This window comes from Alosa pseudoharengus, unplaced genomic scaffold (genome assembly GCF_046254945.1).
Source record: "Alosa pseudoharengus isolate Yale_2024_CS ecotype anadromous, Long Island Sound unplaced genomic scaffold, YU_APseudo_1.1 YU_APseudo_1.1_scf_21, whole genome shotgun sequence".
Taxonomy (NCBI): domain Eukaryota; kingdom Metazoa; phylum Chordata; class Actinopteri; order Clupeiformes; family Clupeidae; genus Alosa; species Alosa pseudoharengus.
Genome location: NW_027468674.1, coordinates 35,641,439 through 35,657,892, shown reverse-complemented (window position 1 = coordinate 35,657,892; position 16,454 = coordinate 35,641,439). Strand labels below are relative to the sequence as shown.

At 40.4% G+C, this 16,454-nt stretch overlaps 1 protein-coding gene across 1 annotated transcript in view; it reads right to left on the bottom strand.

The window, feature by feature from the left end:
- The window catches only part of LOC143138210 (inactive carboxypeptidase-like protein X2), a 289,505-nt gene that overhangs the window by 87,860 nt on the left and 185,191 nt on the right, over nucleotides 1-16,454 (bottom strand). Inside the window, exons 6-8 of the mRNA XM_076298713.1 lie at nucleotides 14,583-14,671; nucleotides 13,630-13,753; nucleotides 13,339-13,535 (exon numbers count right to left, since the gene is read on the bottom strand). Of these exons, the coding sequence (XP_076154828.1) occupies nucleotides 13,339-13,535; nucleotides 13,630-13,753; nucleotides 14,583-14,671 (410 nt within the window). The remainder of the gene's footprint in view (nucleotides 1-13,338; nucleotides 13,536-13,629; nucleotides 13,754-14,582; nucleotides 14,672-16,454) is intronic.

The window sequence follows — 16,454 nt, the reverse complement described above, 5'->3', positions numbered from 1 at the left end:
CTACTTGGGTATGGCTTAAGGCTTGACTACACGGTGGTAGCGAAAATTGAAATCTGCTTTTGATAGCCTACCGGTGCCGCTCCACAAAACGAAAAAAATATCTTAATTTGCTGTCTATGTTATTGTCAGTGTTGGGGGTACCGCAACTACGCAAATCAAAACAGTGTCTTAATTTGCCCTACTTCTTGACTGCAATGTAGTCAATTGACTGCTTGACATGTCATTTTTATTTTTCTGTACAATAAACAAATACATCTGCTTTATGCCACAGAATTACATTCATATTTGGCTGACTGCAGACGCGCCACTTCCCTCCCCATATTCCAAGATTAAGATAGTAGCCTATACAAAAAGCACTTCATACCATCATAAAAAATCGTTAAAACGAATAGCTATTTGCAATTTGACAAAACACTGGTCCTCATTTTGCGAATGCGAGGGCGATATGAGCCTGTTGCATTTAGTTAGATGTCCGAGTCACGCATAATGTTTGAAAACCACTGGCTCGTAATCACAATAATTTAACACACGACAGTTGGATAGCCTACTTCATTATGTCCCCATGCCTACATTTTTGTGAGTAGCCTAGCATAGAGATCGTTAAAAACAATAAAGTATGGCTCTCCGTTTGGGACATCGAAAACTTATATTTTCAATAGACTACCGTCGAAGATGCTGACTTGCAAAAGCCTCGGGATAACACGTTATCTCCACTATCATCAGTCATGCCCCTTGATCAAAGTAGGGAATGAAATAAAAGTTTGAGAACCGCTGGCTTAACAAGTTCCCTGCAGTCCAGAACACAGAATCTGTTGCAATATTCTGATGATCGGCGATGATATCGGCAAATGTTTGTTTTCCAAAGTAAGAATTTCACTTCACCATGCACCTTCGACAATGAATATAGCTCATTACACTTGTTACTGTTAAACGTAGGCCTACCTGGTATCATTACAAAGATTATTCTGTGTCCTAAAACTGGCATATTTTATGGCATTGTGTCATGTAAGTTCGTTGCAAAATCTAGAGAAATGTGTGAGGTGGTCAGCGGGGGACAATTGAGACACACATTGGATTGTGTTATTACTTGAACATTCCACACTATCCACAGCTGTGGTAGGCCTATCAGGGGCAGGAGGATTACTGTTAGCGCAGGCTTTATATAAAATTCTTCAACAGAAGGCCTCGAATGTTGTCTTGTTTGTGGAGCGCTTTGCTTCGCTTCTGTAATCTCGGCTTCATTGAAAATGAAGGCTTCCCTCAATGACCCTCCGAGAATAAATAAAGGTTGAATGAATGAATGCAGGCTTGCCCAAAATAAAGGCCTGTGGTTTGCGCAGCCTACAGTAAATAACAGACCCGCCAGAATGTGCGTTATGCTTTTTTACGAGCAAGATGTTTTTGGTACCCTACGCACACTGCATGTTCTTAAATAACAATGATCATCAGTAATATCCGACCATTAATTTGGGTAAATGGGCAAGCGTGACCACCTTGATTGGCTGATGATTGTAACGCGGGCATGATTCCAAACACCTCCCTTAAGATGATGAGTGACAGGTGACAGGTCTCAGAATGCGTGCGCTACATAAGGACGGAAGATGATGAATAACTGGGGCCGTAGGCTATTCACAAAGGCTTTTATCTTACTACTAGGAGTAGGCTACTCCTAAATCGCACTTAACGATTTTAGCTTGGAGTTTTCTCTTAAAGGCACACTATGCAGGTTTTTTAGCTTAATATGCAAGTTTTTTAGCTTAATGTAGGCTACCTTCATTTACCAGCTTCAGAGTCATTGGAATGGTTATATGACTTTTTTCGGGTTGAATGGTGGCCGTCTCGCTTCCCGTCTGTGAGCGGAAAAAACACCCTTGCAACTGTGGGCCGGCGGGCCGACGGCCTCAGTGTCAGGAAGTATAACGAGTGTAACGAATTGCTTTACTGCATTCAAATACACATACACGCCAGGCACCGGCTTGAAAAAGGTAGCGATGGAGTTTCTCAGACATTTGTCATGACAGAGCAAGCGAAAAATAAGCAAAAACCGAAAAAAACAGTAAGGAAATTGCCAATACTGCATAGTTTACCTTTAAAAGTTCATAAAGCCTTTCATACAACTCCTAAACTAGGAGTGAGTCTTCGTGGCTATGGATGACATCATTACTCATGCACGAGCTTGACTGAAGTGACCACCTTGATTGGCTGACGATTGTAACGCGGGAATTCCAAACACCTCTCTTCCGATGATGAGTGACAGGTGACAGGTCGGAGAATGCGTGCGCTACACAAGTAGAGCGAAGGACGGAAGATGATTTATAACTGAATAAAAAGGCCCAGCCTAAATGAATAAAGAGTAAGGCAAAACAAATAGCCTAGTAGCCTAATGAAACATAGGCCTATGGATTGATGCAGTAGCCTACCTTTGCAACATTATTAAATTAATCTGTCACCATATGCCTAGGCTACGTTTGCAAAGAGGAGAACATTTTAATTTGATTCACAATGAAACGTTACATTTCACTTACATGTTAACAATGAGTAGTTTTGGTTGTTGTTGGTGGCGTTATTGCATCCCCTTTATGAATGCAAAATTGTTCCCTCTCGATTGGAAGCTCCTGTTGCGCATAGGCTACGCATTTCAAAACATCGCAACGTAAAATGCCACAAAAAAGCTGTTTATGAATAGGTCTTAGTGAGTTAGGAGTCCTCTCGACTTAAGCTGTCCCAGACTTAGGTGCTACTTTTAGGTCTAAAATGCTTCGTGAATTACTTTTTGTGAAAAAATTAGGAGTCCTAAAGTTAGGAGTGACACGCCCATTATTTTTAGAGTTGCTCCTAAATTCGCCAGTTAGGAGCTACTTTTAGCCTTAAAATTCTTTGTGAATACGGCCCCTGAATAAAAAGGCCTAGCCTAAATGAATCAAGGCAAAACAAATAGCCTAGTAGCCTAATGAAACATACGGATTGATGTAGTATCTTTGTAACATTATTAAATTATTCTGTTACTATGCCTACGTTTGCAAAAGAGAACATTTTAATTTGATTCACAATAATGTTACATTTAATTTACATGTTGACAATGATTAGCCTAGTTTTGGTTGTTGTTGGCGGCGTTATTGCATGTTAGTTATGCCTACAATGCAAAATTGCTTCCTCACGATTGGAAGCTCCTGTAGCTGCATAGGATTTCAAAACACGGCAATATGCTGCAGGTTTGAGAATAGGTCTGTGAGTAAGGAGTCCTCTTGACTTCTTTTAAGCTGTCAGAGGTGGGAAGGTGTGATTTGTTGGGGGCAGGGCCGGATTAACTGGGCACAAATGTCTGATGGCCCCCCTTCCCCCCAGCCAACGTGAATCGGGTGGTTAGTTAATAGGCCTATCGTGAAGATTTTTCTTGCCATCTAAGGCACGAGCGCATCTGTGAGGCCAAGCCTCACCAAGTAGCTCGTTTGTTTACAACTAACATTCCATTTAATTAAACTGCTTTATAGGCTATGGCGAAATAGTTTTCAACATTTTGAATATTAGTGTCGGGTGAATTGAAATGTTCTCAAAGTAGCCTTATGGCTGAAAGCTGCTTGGGATCCCCCCCGTCAAGCAATATAACCAGAGCCGGACAGTAACGGAGTACATTTACTTGAGTACAGTACTTGAGTACAATTTTCTTTCTCCAAGGTATTAACATTAACATTTTTATAACTCCATGTAGGATGTTTCTGTACATAAATGTAAACACTGTGGCAGTAGTAATGCAATATTTAGAAAATATACTCTTGTACTTTTGATACTCAAGTACTTTTAAAAACAAGTACTTCAGTACTTTTACTTAAGTAGACATCTGACTGTTGTACTTTTACTTGTACTTGAGTAAAATTTTGCAAAGGGTATCTGCAGAGCCGGACAGTAACGGAGTACATTTTACTTGAGTACAGTACTTGAGTACAATTTTGAGGGATCTGTACTTTACTCGAGTATCATTTTTGGGGAGTACTCATGACTTTACTCAAGTACATTTGAGAGGCAAATATTGTACTCTTTACTCCACTACATTTCTATCCATAACCGTGAGTACCCGTTACTTCGTCTAAAAAAAAAAGGGAAAAAGAAAAATCTTGGAAACCCTCAATTTGTTGTTTTCCTCTCAAACGTGATTGGATTGTGCAGGCGCCACTGATTGGGACAGCCTATCAGCAATCACCTTTCAGCTTTCCGCCAAAGTCAACTCCATGGTCAGATTTAGATACGAGATGAAACCATGGACGAAACAATGGATGAAAACGCAGCAGGTCCATCCCGGGAATGTGCCAACCTGTGGCCATACCTCGCCAGACTACTGTATTTCAATTTTGTTAATGATAGTTTTCGCTTCAAGTGTTTCAATTACAAAATAGTATTTTGTATTTGAAATACATGTATTAGAAATACTGCCCATCCCTGGCAACATGGTAAAAAGATGAAAATGACTTGATTTTACTTTCAATTCCTTTTACATTCTCCAAGGTATTAACATTAACATTTTTCATAACTCCATGTAGGACGTTTCTGTAAATGTAAACTGTGGCAGTAGTAATGCAATATTTAGAAAATGTAGGCTACTCTTGTACTCTTGATACTCAAGTACTTTTAAAAACAAGTACTTCAGTACTCTTACTTAAGTAGACATCTGACTGTTGTACTTTTACTTGTACTTGAGTAAAATTTAGCAAAAGGTATCTGTACTTTTACTCAAGTAATGAAGCTGTGTACTCTGTCCACCTCTGGGTATCTGTACTTTTACTCAAGTAATGAAGCTGTGTACTCTGTCCGCCTCTGAATATAACCATACAAACGCGCTTCCTGCACTCATTGTTTCAAAAGGAGTAATTTTGGCTTTGTCAGAACTGAAGAGCTGTGGACGGCACGGCACGGTATGCCCAATGAAAATAAATTAACGCAACGCAACACAACACAGACCCCGCTTCTTTGCGTCAGTCACTGACATGAACGAAACACAGAACCCGCTTCTCTCACGGCAGTCACTGACAGTAACCTAGAATAAATGCATGGGGAAAAACACTTCCCCATGACAAAGACATCGTAAAACACTGAAAGTTAATATTTTGTCACTAGCAACATACATCTGTCCTTTGTCAAATGTATTATGTTCCAAGTAGCCTATGCGTAATTCTGCTTCATAAAGTTGAACAAATACATTTGCTTATTTCACAGAAAAATATAAATAGCCAGTTCTACAGTGCAGTTGGTAAACTTGCAGTGAACATACAAACAGGGGAAATTCTTTCTCTTGTAGCTGAGTAGCCTCAGGTGCGCACGTAGACATAAGGCCGAACATGCAAGCGCCAATGAATCGTGCTCTCACAACAATTACGCCGTTAAACTTAAATAGGTTAACATCACTCTAAGTTCGCCTTCAAGCAAGGAAAACGATGATTTGAAGACATCTGTTTCGTTGGAAGGGCAAGGGGTAGCAACAGGGCAACACAGAGACAGGCCCGATGGCAGGGCTGTTATGAGAGTATGGGATATTCTATGGGAAAACATTAAAACGGCAAGACAGCGGGGGAAAGTTAAAATACGTGATAAACACGGAAAAAGTTGGCATGCATTGTTTCGGTCCCCGTGCACAGGGATTATTTGTCATATTATTAATCACATATGATTATTTGTGAAATCGTGCAAAAGGCGCAACACATTTGAAAAGGAAGGACTGGTAGCATGCAAGCTCACGGGAAAGATTGATTTAAGAACGTTATCACAGTGTGTGGCTGTGGCGCGGGCGGAAGACAGCGACAATTGGCAGGGGAGGGTCATGTCTTTTTTAACAATTCTGTCGGAGGGTCATTGAACAATTTCTAGCAGGCAAGAGAGGGTCATGCAACTTTTGACTGAAGCACTCAAAATTCCTCCGGTGGCCCCTTCAATAAATAACGAACAGTCCCTATATTGCTGCTGGGCTATATGTCTTGGTTCATGTCTGTTAACTCATTGAATGCCAAGCTGTTTTCGGAACCTTTGTCCTAGAGTGCCAGCAATCTAGACCATTGTTGATGATTTTTGTACAGCCACAGCATATTCTGTGTTATAGCTCTGAACACATACAATGGCTCGTTTAAAAGGTGACACTTTAAGCTCTCAGTGGGTGCAAACCGTGTATTTCTACACGCCTCTGTTCATGAGAAATCCCAAGCTAAACAGTGGCTAGTTTTCATCAAAATCGCTGTTTTTTCTAGAAATGGAGATATGAAGTGTTGCCTGTAAACTGACGTGTTGCCAGAACACCAACCGTATGGACCACAGAGCAGTAGCACAAAATCAATACGTCTTACAAGGCGAAAACGCAGAAAGGCTAGATTCAGCGCTAGCTATCAAGGTAATCTCTCTGATCTAGAAATTATGATTAGACAAATTAGGAAAGAAACTGACCAGGAATTTAATCGTAATGTTAAACCAATGACCTTGCAACATACTCTTGAATTAAGTTCACCTGAAAGAACAATGTGCAGGATTATTAAACCAGATCACCCTGACCTCAGAAATACTTGATGATTATTGAATGTGAATAAAAGAATGGAAAATGAACCATAACTGCAAACAATGACCTCATAATAAATAATAAAGTGCGATGAATGAAATGTATCATTACAAGTATTTTAGTAGCCTGACTTTGTAAAGTCTAGGGAGTTATGTATGTAAAGGAATTGTATGTCTCAAAACTGTGAAATGGATAAAGTGCCTTAAACTGTTCAAATGAATGTATTCAGATTGCATTGTGTGAAGAGTTAATGCCATAAGTGTTTGTAACCTGTAAGAATGTAACCGATCTCTCTTGATGACTGTAAAAGTGTATGTTGCTAAATGTAATGTGTCACATGGTTATAATTGCCATTGAATGAAAACTGTTTGTGTAACCTCTGGAACCTCTGGAACCATTGTGTAACCTCTGTAAACATGAATGTAATGTATCATCTCCAAAATGTAACCCGGAGAAGTATGTTAATGCGTGTCATCTTAAATTGTTGGTTAAGATCAGTGACTTCTAGAATGTATTAGCTATCATGAGAATTTTCCCAGCTACCGTGAGAATATTCCCAGCTACCGTGAGAATATTCCCAGCTATCGTGGGAACTTCTAGAAGGTTCTAAACTGTCGTGGGAAAATAGGATTGATTTGTCTCAGGAATGTGTGGGGGAGGTCAAGTCTACCTAGTATAAATAGGGGTCGAACCAAATGATCGGGCTGCTTCTTCTTTTTTTCCTTCCTTCAACTCGTTGGGTTTTTGCTTTATGATGTCGGGTGTGGTTGTTAGAATTCGTCCTCCGAAATTCGTTGAGAAGCAAAGTGTTGGACGTCGTGCCAGGCTGAGTCGCGGACCGAAACTCCGTGGAACCTGTTGCAGATATCAGACCTGCTACTCCGACAGAGAGTGACTGCAGAAGACAATCAGCTGACTTTTTCCCTTTTTTGAGGACTTACTTTTTTCCTTATATTCTCTTTTTTTCCATTAGTGGATATACTATTTTCCTATTTTGTGGATTTACCATTTTTTATTGTAATCTCTTCTCCATTTGTGGCTTCCGTGGTGGATTTATTGAGATGTTTATGAAATAAGGAGCGACTACGCCTAGGTCTCGAACAGTTGGCTAACGTGCGAAGATGTTTGACCCTAGAATTTATCTAGAGACACAGGTTATAGGCTACTTCTTGCTCAGGTTTTATAAGGATGGAGATTTTGTTGTTTTGTTGTTGAGGGTTTTTTGGAAAATGTTGTCATAATCTGTAAGTGTTTGCGATCATATCAAGCCTAATAGTGTATTTTTTTAAAGTTTGGATTTGTAAACAAAATAACTTTATATCAGACCCTGCTGCTGTCAGTTACTGTCTGGTTGCTAGCGAGTTAGGCGGCTAGCCTAGCTAAGATAAAATTTTACCGTGACTCGAAGAGCTGTAAACAGTGTTGTAAGGCTGCGTGTACACATCCGCTTGGAGCTCCAGTGGAATTTTAATTTCATGACGAGAATTATTGGTCTATCCGTTCATGTGCCGTTGAAACGGCGTAAATAGGCGACCCATCAGGCCAGCACTATAACTCCGAGCGTGGTAAACAAAATCGGATATTTCAGGCAGGAAATGCTCCCATTAAGAACCAAACCAGATTTTGTTCAAATATGGCTACTGAAAAAAATGTAAGGTTCATTTAGCAAATGTTATTTTGAAGTGTTAAAAAACATTGTTGTTTTAGAATTTCCGAACAAAAGTGGTGATAATTGGGGGTGTTACATTATTAAGTTTAAACAAATTTCCTCAACTGCTAGTCACTTGTTAGCACATAGCTGTGAAGATTTCAACTATATGCATACAGGAATGTAGCTCACTAAGGAGCAGGTCACGCTATGACACAGGAGACCGGGGTTCAATACCTGCTCGCTGTAGTAATTTTGAAGGTGCATTTCTCACAGCTAGATGTAGAGATAGAAGGTTGGGCTTGTAGAACTATAGGCTACATAGGCTATAGGCTACATGGTCCTCGCTTTAGATTGGGGGGCTGCAGAATTTACTACAAATAGGTAAGATAGGTCTTATAAGCGTATTCGTTATCCACCTCTTTATCTTATACAATTAACAAGCATTAACAAGCTGCTTGTTAACTGTTAACAAATATGCTTGTAAGCAGGGTCGGACTGGGAACAAAATTCGGCCCTGGCAATTTTCTCCTGGACCGGCCCACTACTGGACCGACGACCCCCGCACCCTAAACTGCATTTAGAATTCCAAATCCATATTTCTAGATATTTTGGTAAAAGTAACTTAAAGGAACACGCCACCCAAAATCAGTAGTAATATATGTTCTTACCTTAACTTTCACGAGTTGAGTCATACCTCTCCTGTGCCGGTAGGTGCACTCAAACGGTCTGTCGCGCGGCGCGAATGTGTTAGCATGTTGCTATGCTAGCGGGCTCTGCCGTGGCCGTAGAGAGAGGAACATAGCAGTAATCAAAGCAGTAAGCAGAGCCCACTAGCATAGCAACATGCTAACACATTCGCGCCGCGTGACAGAGCGTTTGAGTGCACCTACCGGCGCGGGAGAGGTATGACTCAACTCGTGAAAGTTAAGGTAAGAACATATATTACTACTGATTTTGGGTGGCGTGTTCCTTTAAAAGTAATACAATAGTAGTGTAATGCCTTACAATTCAGAGACAGTAATATTATAATGTAATGAATTACTTTGAAATGACAGTAATAAGTAATACATAATATATTACGATTTTGAAGTAACTTGCCCAACACTGATTAAACCACATGTCACTGCTTGACTAAATAAAAAATATAGGCTACTGAACATGCATGGAGATCGTCATAGTTGACAGAAATTACGATTTGTGCCAACATGTTGTAGAAACACAACCACAGCCTTTAGGCCTATTTGGTGCAAATCTTCTACATTGGTTATAGTCAGCGATTCACAATAACTGTAGGCTATCACCACAAGTGTATACTAAACGTTTTTGCCCAAGTTTGTGTGCCGTCATCACATTTTGCAAAATTAGGCTACCTTCGTTACTAACCTACCAGTTGATACTTTTTACGTGCATCGACTCGCGATTGATTGTGCATCTAATGTAACACTCGGTGGAGAGACTTCCACTTTCACTGTCGTTGTGAGCTAAAAGGCTACTATATAGGAAATACTTTGAAGTTCCTTTTGAGTCCAAACATGAATAGGTTTTCTTTAACCTGTGCTACACTTTTCCACCAAGTTGTGCGAAAATTGTAGGTACCCGGAGTTTTTTTATGTTGACAGACAAACCGCACTACAGTAGCCTACATGGTGCAGTAAATGGAAGCTCTTCGTAGCGCGTGCAACTTACGTCTATAAAAACAATATATTTATGGAATAAAATTAGACACCTCTGATTGCTGTTCACGGTTAAACTGCGATGATGTGAACACCAGCCAGCGGAGGGCACTTAAATAGCCTAGGCTACCATGCATGGACTCGTAGGCTATATTTCCCCACAAACAAAGCGGCTGCTTGGACAAATCCACTTGAGGGGTGGGGCAGGGGGGCGCGATCGTAACACACACTGAACCTGTCATGAAGAGGCCAAAATGATTGACCTGTCACCCCCCAATCCAAATGGATGCAACTGCATTTATAGGCTAAGCCTAGGTCTACATGACGGGCCGCAAATAGACTAAATAACTTTAAAAAAAAAAAAAAAAATCCCGGAGGTCACCGGCCCACATGTGGACCGGCCCACCGGGCATTTGCCCGGTTGTACAGATTACCAGTCCGAGCCTGCTTGTAAGTAACTTAAAAGGCTGCTTATTAACACGTACAAGCTGCATGTTAAAAATACGATATGATACAATACGATACAACTTTATTTGTCAGTTTGTGCTGAAATTCTTTTTGCATCCCTGGGCAGCTCATTTAAGTATAGGAGGACAGCATACAAAGGACAGAAAACCGTTAGTTAATGTTATTAAAGGATAACAACAGTTAACTAATTGTTAGTAATGAATTGTTAACTGCTTATTATGCACTGTTAATACCTAATAAGCACATGTTATTCTAAAGCATTACCGATTCGGTTTGGTTTTAAAACAAGGTTCGGCAGAATCCGAATCAAAAAGCTGAAAATTCGGCCGAACTCAAAACTGAACTTTGGATTCGGTGCACCCCTACTCTTGATCAGGCTCGTGGCACACAGCGGAAGTCCCGTCTCATCAACCAGAAGTCCCACCCACCTGTCACCTTTTAATTGATCTGAATGAGAGAAAAGGGTGTTCTTTACATCTCTTCTCTGTATGTCCATTTTACCCATCGAGCCGCCGTTATTTTAACTATGCCAAAGTAAACTAGGTTTTGTCTTCTCTGGCCTCTTTAAGTAAAGAATTAACTGTAAGAAGTAAATCATGGATAACTCTGGTCAACACAGTTTCAGTGGAGTGACAGGACTGGTAACCAGATTCAAATTTCTCAAAAATACTATTGTGAGATATGTACATATGAAGTTGCTCAGCAACAGCCCTTTCAAGTAACTTTGACATAAAAGGGAAGGCCCTATGCAGTTTCAGGTATTTTTGGCAACTGCAGAGCTCCCCCTAGAGTCGCGCTATATTTATATTTTACTCTGCCATACTGTAAATAGCCCACTTCTCGTGGCTTGTTTGTACACAATGAAAATGCTTTTGTTGTGGAGGCCAAGGATTAACAAGAGCTATATCTACTGACAAGATCATGTTTCACAATTCTCGCGAGATGTATCCGGGTCGGCAATTCTTGAAGTTACGTTGCTGGCTCTCTCGGTAGCGACCCGCTATGGTTATGCTCTATGGCTATGCTAGGTGACCGATTCCCCTATTACAAATTTGTTTACCATCAAATTGTCTTTGTAGAGGTTATAGGCTATTAACCCTTTAGGCGCCAGAGTTTTTTTTTCGAAACGTTCGATTTTGACATCTTCATTTCAAAAGGCTATATCTTAAAGTGATAAGAGATAGAGACTTTCTGTAAATTAGAGAAATATTAAGGATGACCCAAAGTTTATGTAGGGATTAAATGTTTATATCTAATTTGCATATTATGACGTCATATGGTGGTGGCCATCTTGGATTATAGAATTTTCATGAAAAGTCGCTTGTTTGAATGATAAAATGCACCACTTCTTTCCCCCCAAAATGTCCCTCACCTTCTGTATGCTATATTGTACAATACTGAATGCTCAGGTAAATACTAAGTAGTAAACAAACTATGTAAATCATTACTAATAAATGGCAGAAACAAACCAAATGCATGTAGCGGTAGGCGCCTTTTGCTGTAGAGACTTTCCATTTACTACATACAGTAGGCACTCTGATTCCATGTATGGGGCACATATATTATTCAGATGACACACAAACACAAGTAGACAAGACCTGTTTAGTTCAAAAGCTCACTTGCCACGGCAAGGCACAGATCAGGAGTGAGATGACGAGACAAGACAAGAGACAATGTTAGTATTTGTTTTCTTTTTGTTGTTTTTGTTGATGTTTTTTTTGTTGTTTTTTTCTTAGTTGACAAAGACACACACATCACAAGGACATGAACACACAAAAAAGAACACATATATGTCCTAAATGGTCAGGGAAATAGATAATCAAATGTAAATCATTACTAATAAATGGCTGACAATTTTTTTTTTTATGTAGCAGGCCTTTTGCTGTAGAGATAATGACTATCCATATCCTATTCATACAGGGCCGGCATTCCCATTATCTTGTGATAGACTATGCATGGCCTAATGGCTCTCCTGCCCCGTGTCACCACCTCTGCTCCTGTTGCGAGCAGCATGGCCAGATCTGCCTCGAGCTCGCGTCAAGTGGAGAGAATTTGCGCAGCTCGGACTAGGCCTACTGTCATTCTCATTGCGACTCCCCACACTGCCTCTACGTTCCCCCCTAACTGTCCTATGAGCACTTCGACCTCGTCTAACATACCCAGTGGCATTAGACAAAGGCTCCACCACGTTACTGTCGCCGCGATTGCGGAGAGGAGGAGACAGAAGCTAGCGCTACATGGACATTAGGCTACCTCCAGCCTCGTTCGCCACACCACTAACACCCTGCTAGCTTCCCGATGAACACTCCGAACCCGTGAAACATTATTCCCACCAGTGACATTGGGCAAACGATTCAACGTTTGTGCTTGGTGTAAGCTAAACTATGGAGTAAACTCTCACTTTGTCCAGCTGCATCATTGCAAGGCAGGGACGCATCTGAAGCCTCACTAAACGAATCACCGTCATTTTCTGAAGGCAGATATTCCCCTTCAGAATCAGGGTCCGTGAATAGAAGACCCAACACTTCATTTTAGGTAAACTTTTTTTGATGCCATTAGACGATAATCTAATGCAAATACTCGCTGACATTGACAATATCGCTCTGACAAAGTGGCTCACGCGCACACTAGCTCCGGTATTTCACGCACTGATTCAATGCGCTGTAGCTAGAAGGTTTTGTTTAAAGCATGCCCCTTTTTCGACTCGGGGATGACGTATGACATGTCTGCCATCTAGTGGAGTGGAGGTCGAAAGAAATATGACACCCTATTTGACTAAATCGGCCGTTTTATTCAGTACCGCAACTTGTCGACTAAAGTCGACCGTGGCGCCTAGAGGGTTAATGTAAAAATCCTTTATAGTGTACCTTTAATCTAGATTCAACACCAAGGACTTATAGACATCCTCTTTGAAAAATCTTACAGCAAAATGCTGATAATAGGGACACATCTTGGATATTTCTGACACCAAACTAGAAAAATCATGTCAATGTCCTTGAGGAAGGAAAACCTACCACTTCAAAGGCTTTATCATAGCCATCAGGATTAACTGAAGGCAGTAGGTGAATGCGTGTCTCATTCACAAGGTGCTGTATCCGCTGATTACCAGAAAGATACTCCTGGCACATGAACTGCATAAGCAGCAGTAACAGCTCTCGTCCCAAAACCTCATTACCGTGGGAGCCTGCAGTATAGCGAAACTCTGGTTCACCTTGGGGTACAAACCACAGATAAATCATTAACATATTTGACATTATTGTTTTATAGAGATTCCACCATAGGCAAAGTAAAAAAAAAATACTCACCCAATTCATGCTCTCCTGGGTTGTCCGATATTTCAATGGCGTACAGCTTCTGACCATTATAACTTTTGCCAATATTATATATTCTGGTAATGTTTGGGCATAATTCATTCACTACTTTCATGACCTGTAAAGGAATGGATAATGGTAGGTGACAGCATAACAGGGTGAATTTGTTTCTCTGGATTTACCTACTGATATGCCTTGACAATATTTGGTCTTTAGGTAGGTTAATGGAATTTCTGTGTGTTTTCATATTTCCACATTTCTGTTGATGTGTGAGACAGTGTCAGGGTCCAAGGAATTTAGTGCTAGAGACCCTTAACTTTCCACATTATTCACTGGTCTTTTGATACAGTCAGTAGTGGTTTTTGGCATGGGCGAAATGGGCAGCTATCAGGCGCAGCATTTTTTCATGACACTAGCACTTAAAAACAAATCATTAGTATTTTAGACTTTTACAGGCTTTTCCCAAATCACGGAAGAAACGTCGACGCAGCAGTATAGTAGCAGATGCAGAGGCAAGTGTTATTTAAATAAACTCCTTAAAACTCCTGGTGCACTTACAAACTTTCTAATGCCTCGTTATTGGACTAAAGGTCATAGTTGTACTACTGTAGAAGTTTCGTACCATTCAGGGCATTATTAGTGGGGTAATTTACGAGATAAAAGTTGGTTCCATTACGACTGCAGAATGTCATTCGTTTCTGACAGCGCTACTCGACCAGGGTTCGACCAAGGGAAAAAAGGTTCTGGGAAGGTGTTTGGCTCGGGGTCATGGTGCAAAGGACCCTAGGGTGAAATTACTCCGAACCATCGCTTTAAAGAGGTGATGACATCACTTGTTACATTTGGTAGGTTGATAACTTAACTAACCCCTGAGTATACTCTTGATATGACTGAGGTTACATGAGTTATGTAAGCTACTTTTGAAAAAGAAAAAAAAAAACACTTACCTGTCTCATTTCTTTATAACTGTGGTGTTTGAAGTCCAAACTGTCTGTTGTTGGGATTTCATTTCGTCTATGGTAATAGTTATTGGGGTCTGCCAAAAAGAAGGTATATTTAATGAAAACATTAAATTTATGATTTTATGAGGATCTCTATTAGCTGGTGCAAGGCATACATAAATAAAATAAAAAATAAATGAAATAGCAATATCAATCCTCTCACACAGTTAGACATTGAAATACATCAGATGTATAAATACTAGGGGTGGCACCGTTCACAAAACCCATGGTTCAGTTCGTATCACGGTTTTAAGATCACGGTTTTCGGTTCTGTATGGTTCTTGTTGTTATTTTTTCTTTTTAATCTTTAACACTTCAGAAATACCGTTCTTCAGCATATGATGTATAGCTTAAATATCCACCCAGGGCTCCAGACTAACTTTTTTAACCTTTTTTTTTTAGGTGCACCAGCACGAAATTTAGGTGCACCCACATTTTTTATTACGTCGCCTTTAACGCCAAAAGGTCACCTTTTTTATCCCTCTCCTTTCATATAATGTGAATGTTTTTTTTAACAACAATTAGGTGTAGAAAAAGCTTGTCTTTATTTGAAACACAATATATAGGCTACATATATTGAATAGATTATAGAATACATATAAGAATATAAAGATTTAAGCTACATTGAGCTTAAATTAAACATTTCAAATTGAAACATTTAAGCAAAATAAAACATTTCCAAATAAAAGTGTTTGTGCTTAAAGTGCTTCAGTGAACTGAACTGTCTTATTTTTCATTGTGTCGGCTATTACACCAATAAATTGGGCACATGCAGTGTCATTGCTGTAGGTTGGGTTGACATTTAAGCCATTCTTCTTCATTAGAATTATCTCTGACTTAAATTTGGTGAACGGCATTACCTCCTTGGCAATGTTGTATTTTGTTGTATATTGAATTTTGTGATAATTTCTGATTCCTCCGAGGACCTGATTAATACAGCCTGACGCTCAAATGCAGCTGGGAGAGGGGCTACGTTATGTACACACTTGTCAGGGCATGTAGTGTGCTTTTTGGACTCATTGTGCTTTTTCAAACGTTTCGATTCGAAACGTTGTCGACCCTTCAATGAATGCACATTTCCCGGCCATAGTCTGCCCGCACTCCCGACTGTATATACAGTGCATTGAGTTATGTTCTTTACTGTACCTTAGCCAGGGAAATCGATTTAACCATTCTTTCCAGAAAGAATATGTTTTGGGCTTTTTCCTTTCATTCCCGTTGCCGGGCTCTACCTCAGTCTCCTCTGGTTCCGAGTCTACTGTGGAAGGACCTGGGCTTGCCATCCTCCTAGGGACCGAGGCTAAGGTCGAGTCTTGGCTGCATGGAGTGACAGTAGGGCTAGGAGTCGGCTTTGTTTTCTTAAAACGAAGAACGTTTCAATATCTCTACCTCTCTTCATATTCACGTATTTGTCGCGTTTATTTTCTTTAATCGTTTCAGTTCTCTGCTCAGGTCGCGCACATTTTTTGAGCTGACAACAACTTAGAGCAGTGAAAATGACCACAGCCAATCAGAGGTAAGGACCCGCCTGAGCTCTGTCTCTTATTGGTTTAGACCACGATACAATCAGGATAACCAGAGGAGAACACAGAGAGATGCTGCACTTGCGAAATAAATGTATGTCTTCGCCTGAGCAACGTCAGGTGCACCAGTGCGACCGCACATTTTTTTCAGTCGCACTTTTAAAAATTTCGGTCGCATATGCGACCAAATTGGTCGCACTCTGGAGCCCTGCCACCATTTAGGCTATAGTATTATTATAGTTACAGTTAACCCTCCTGTTGTGTTCGTTTTATGTTTACGAGTTTTGTGTTCCCG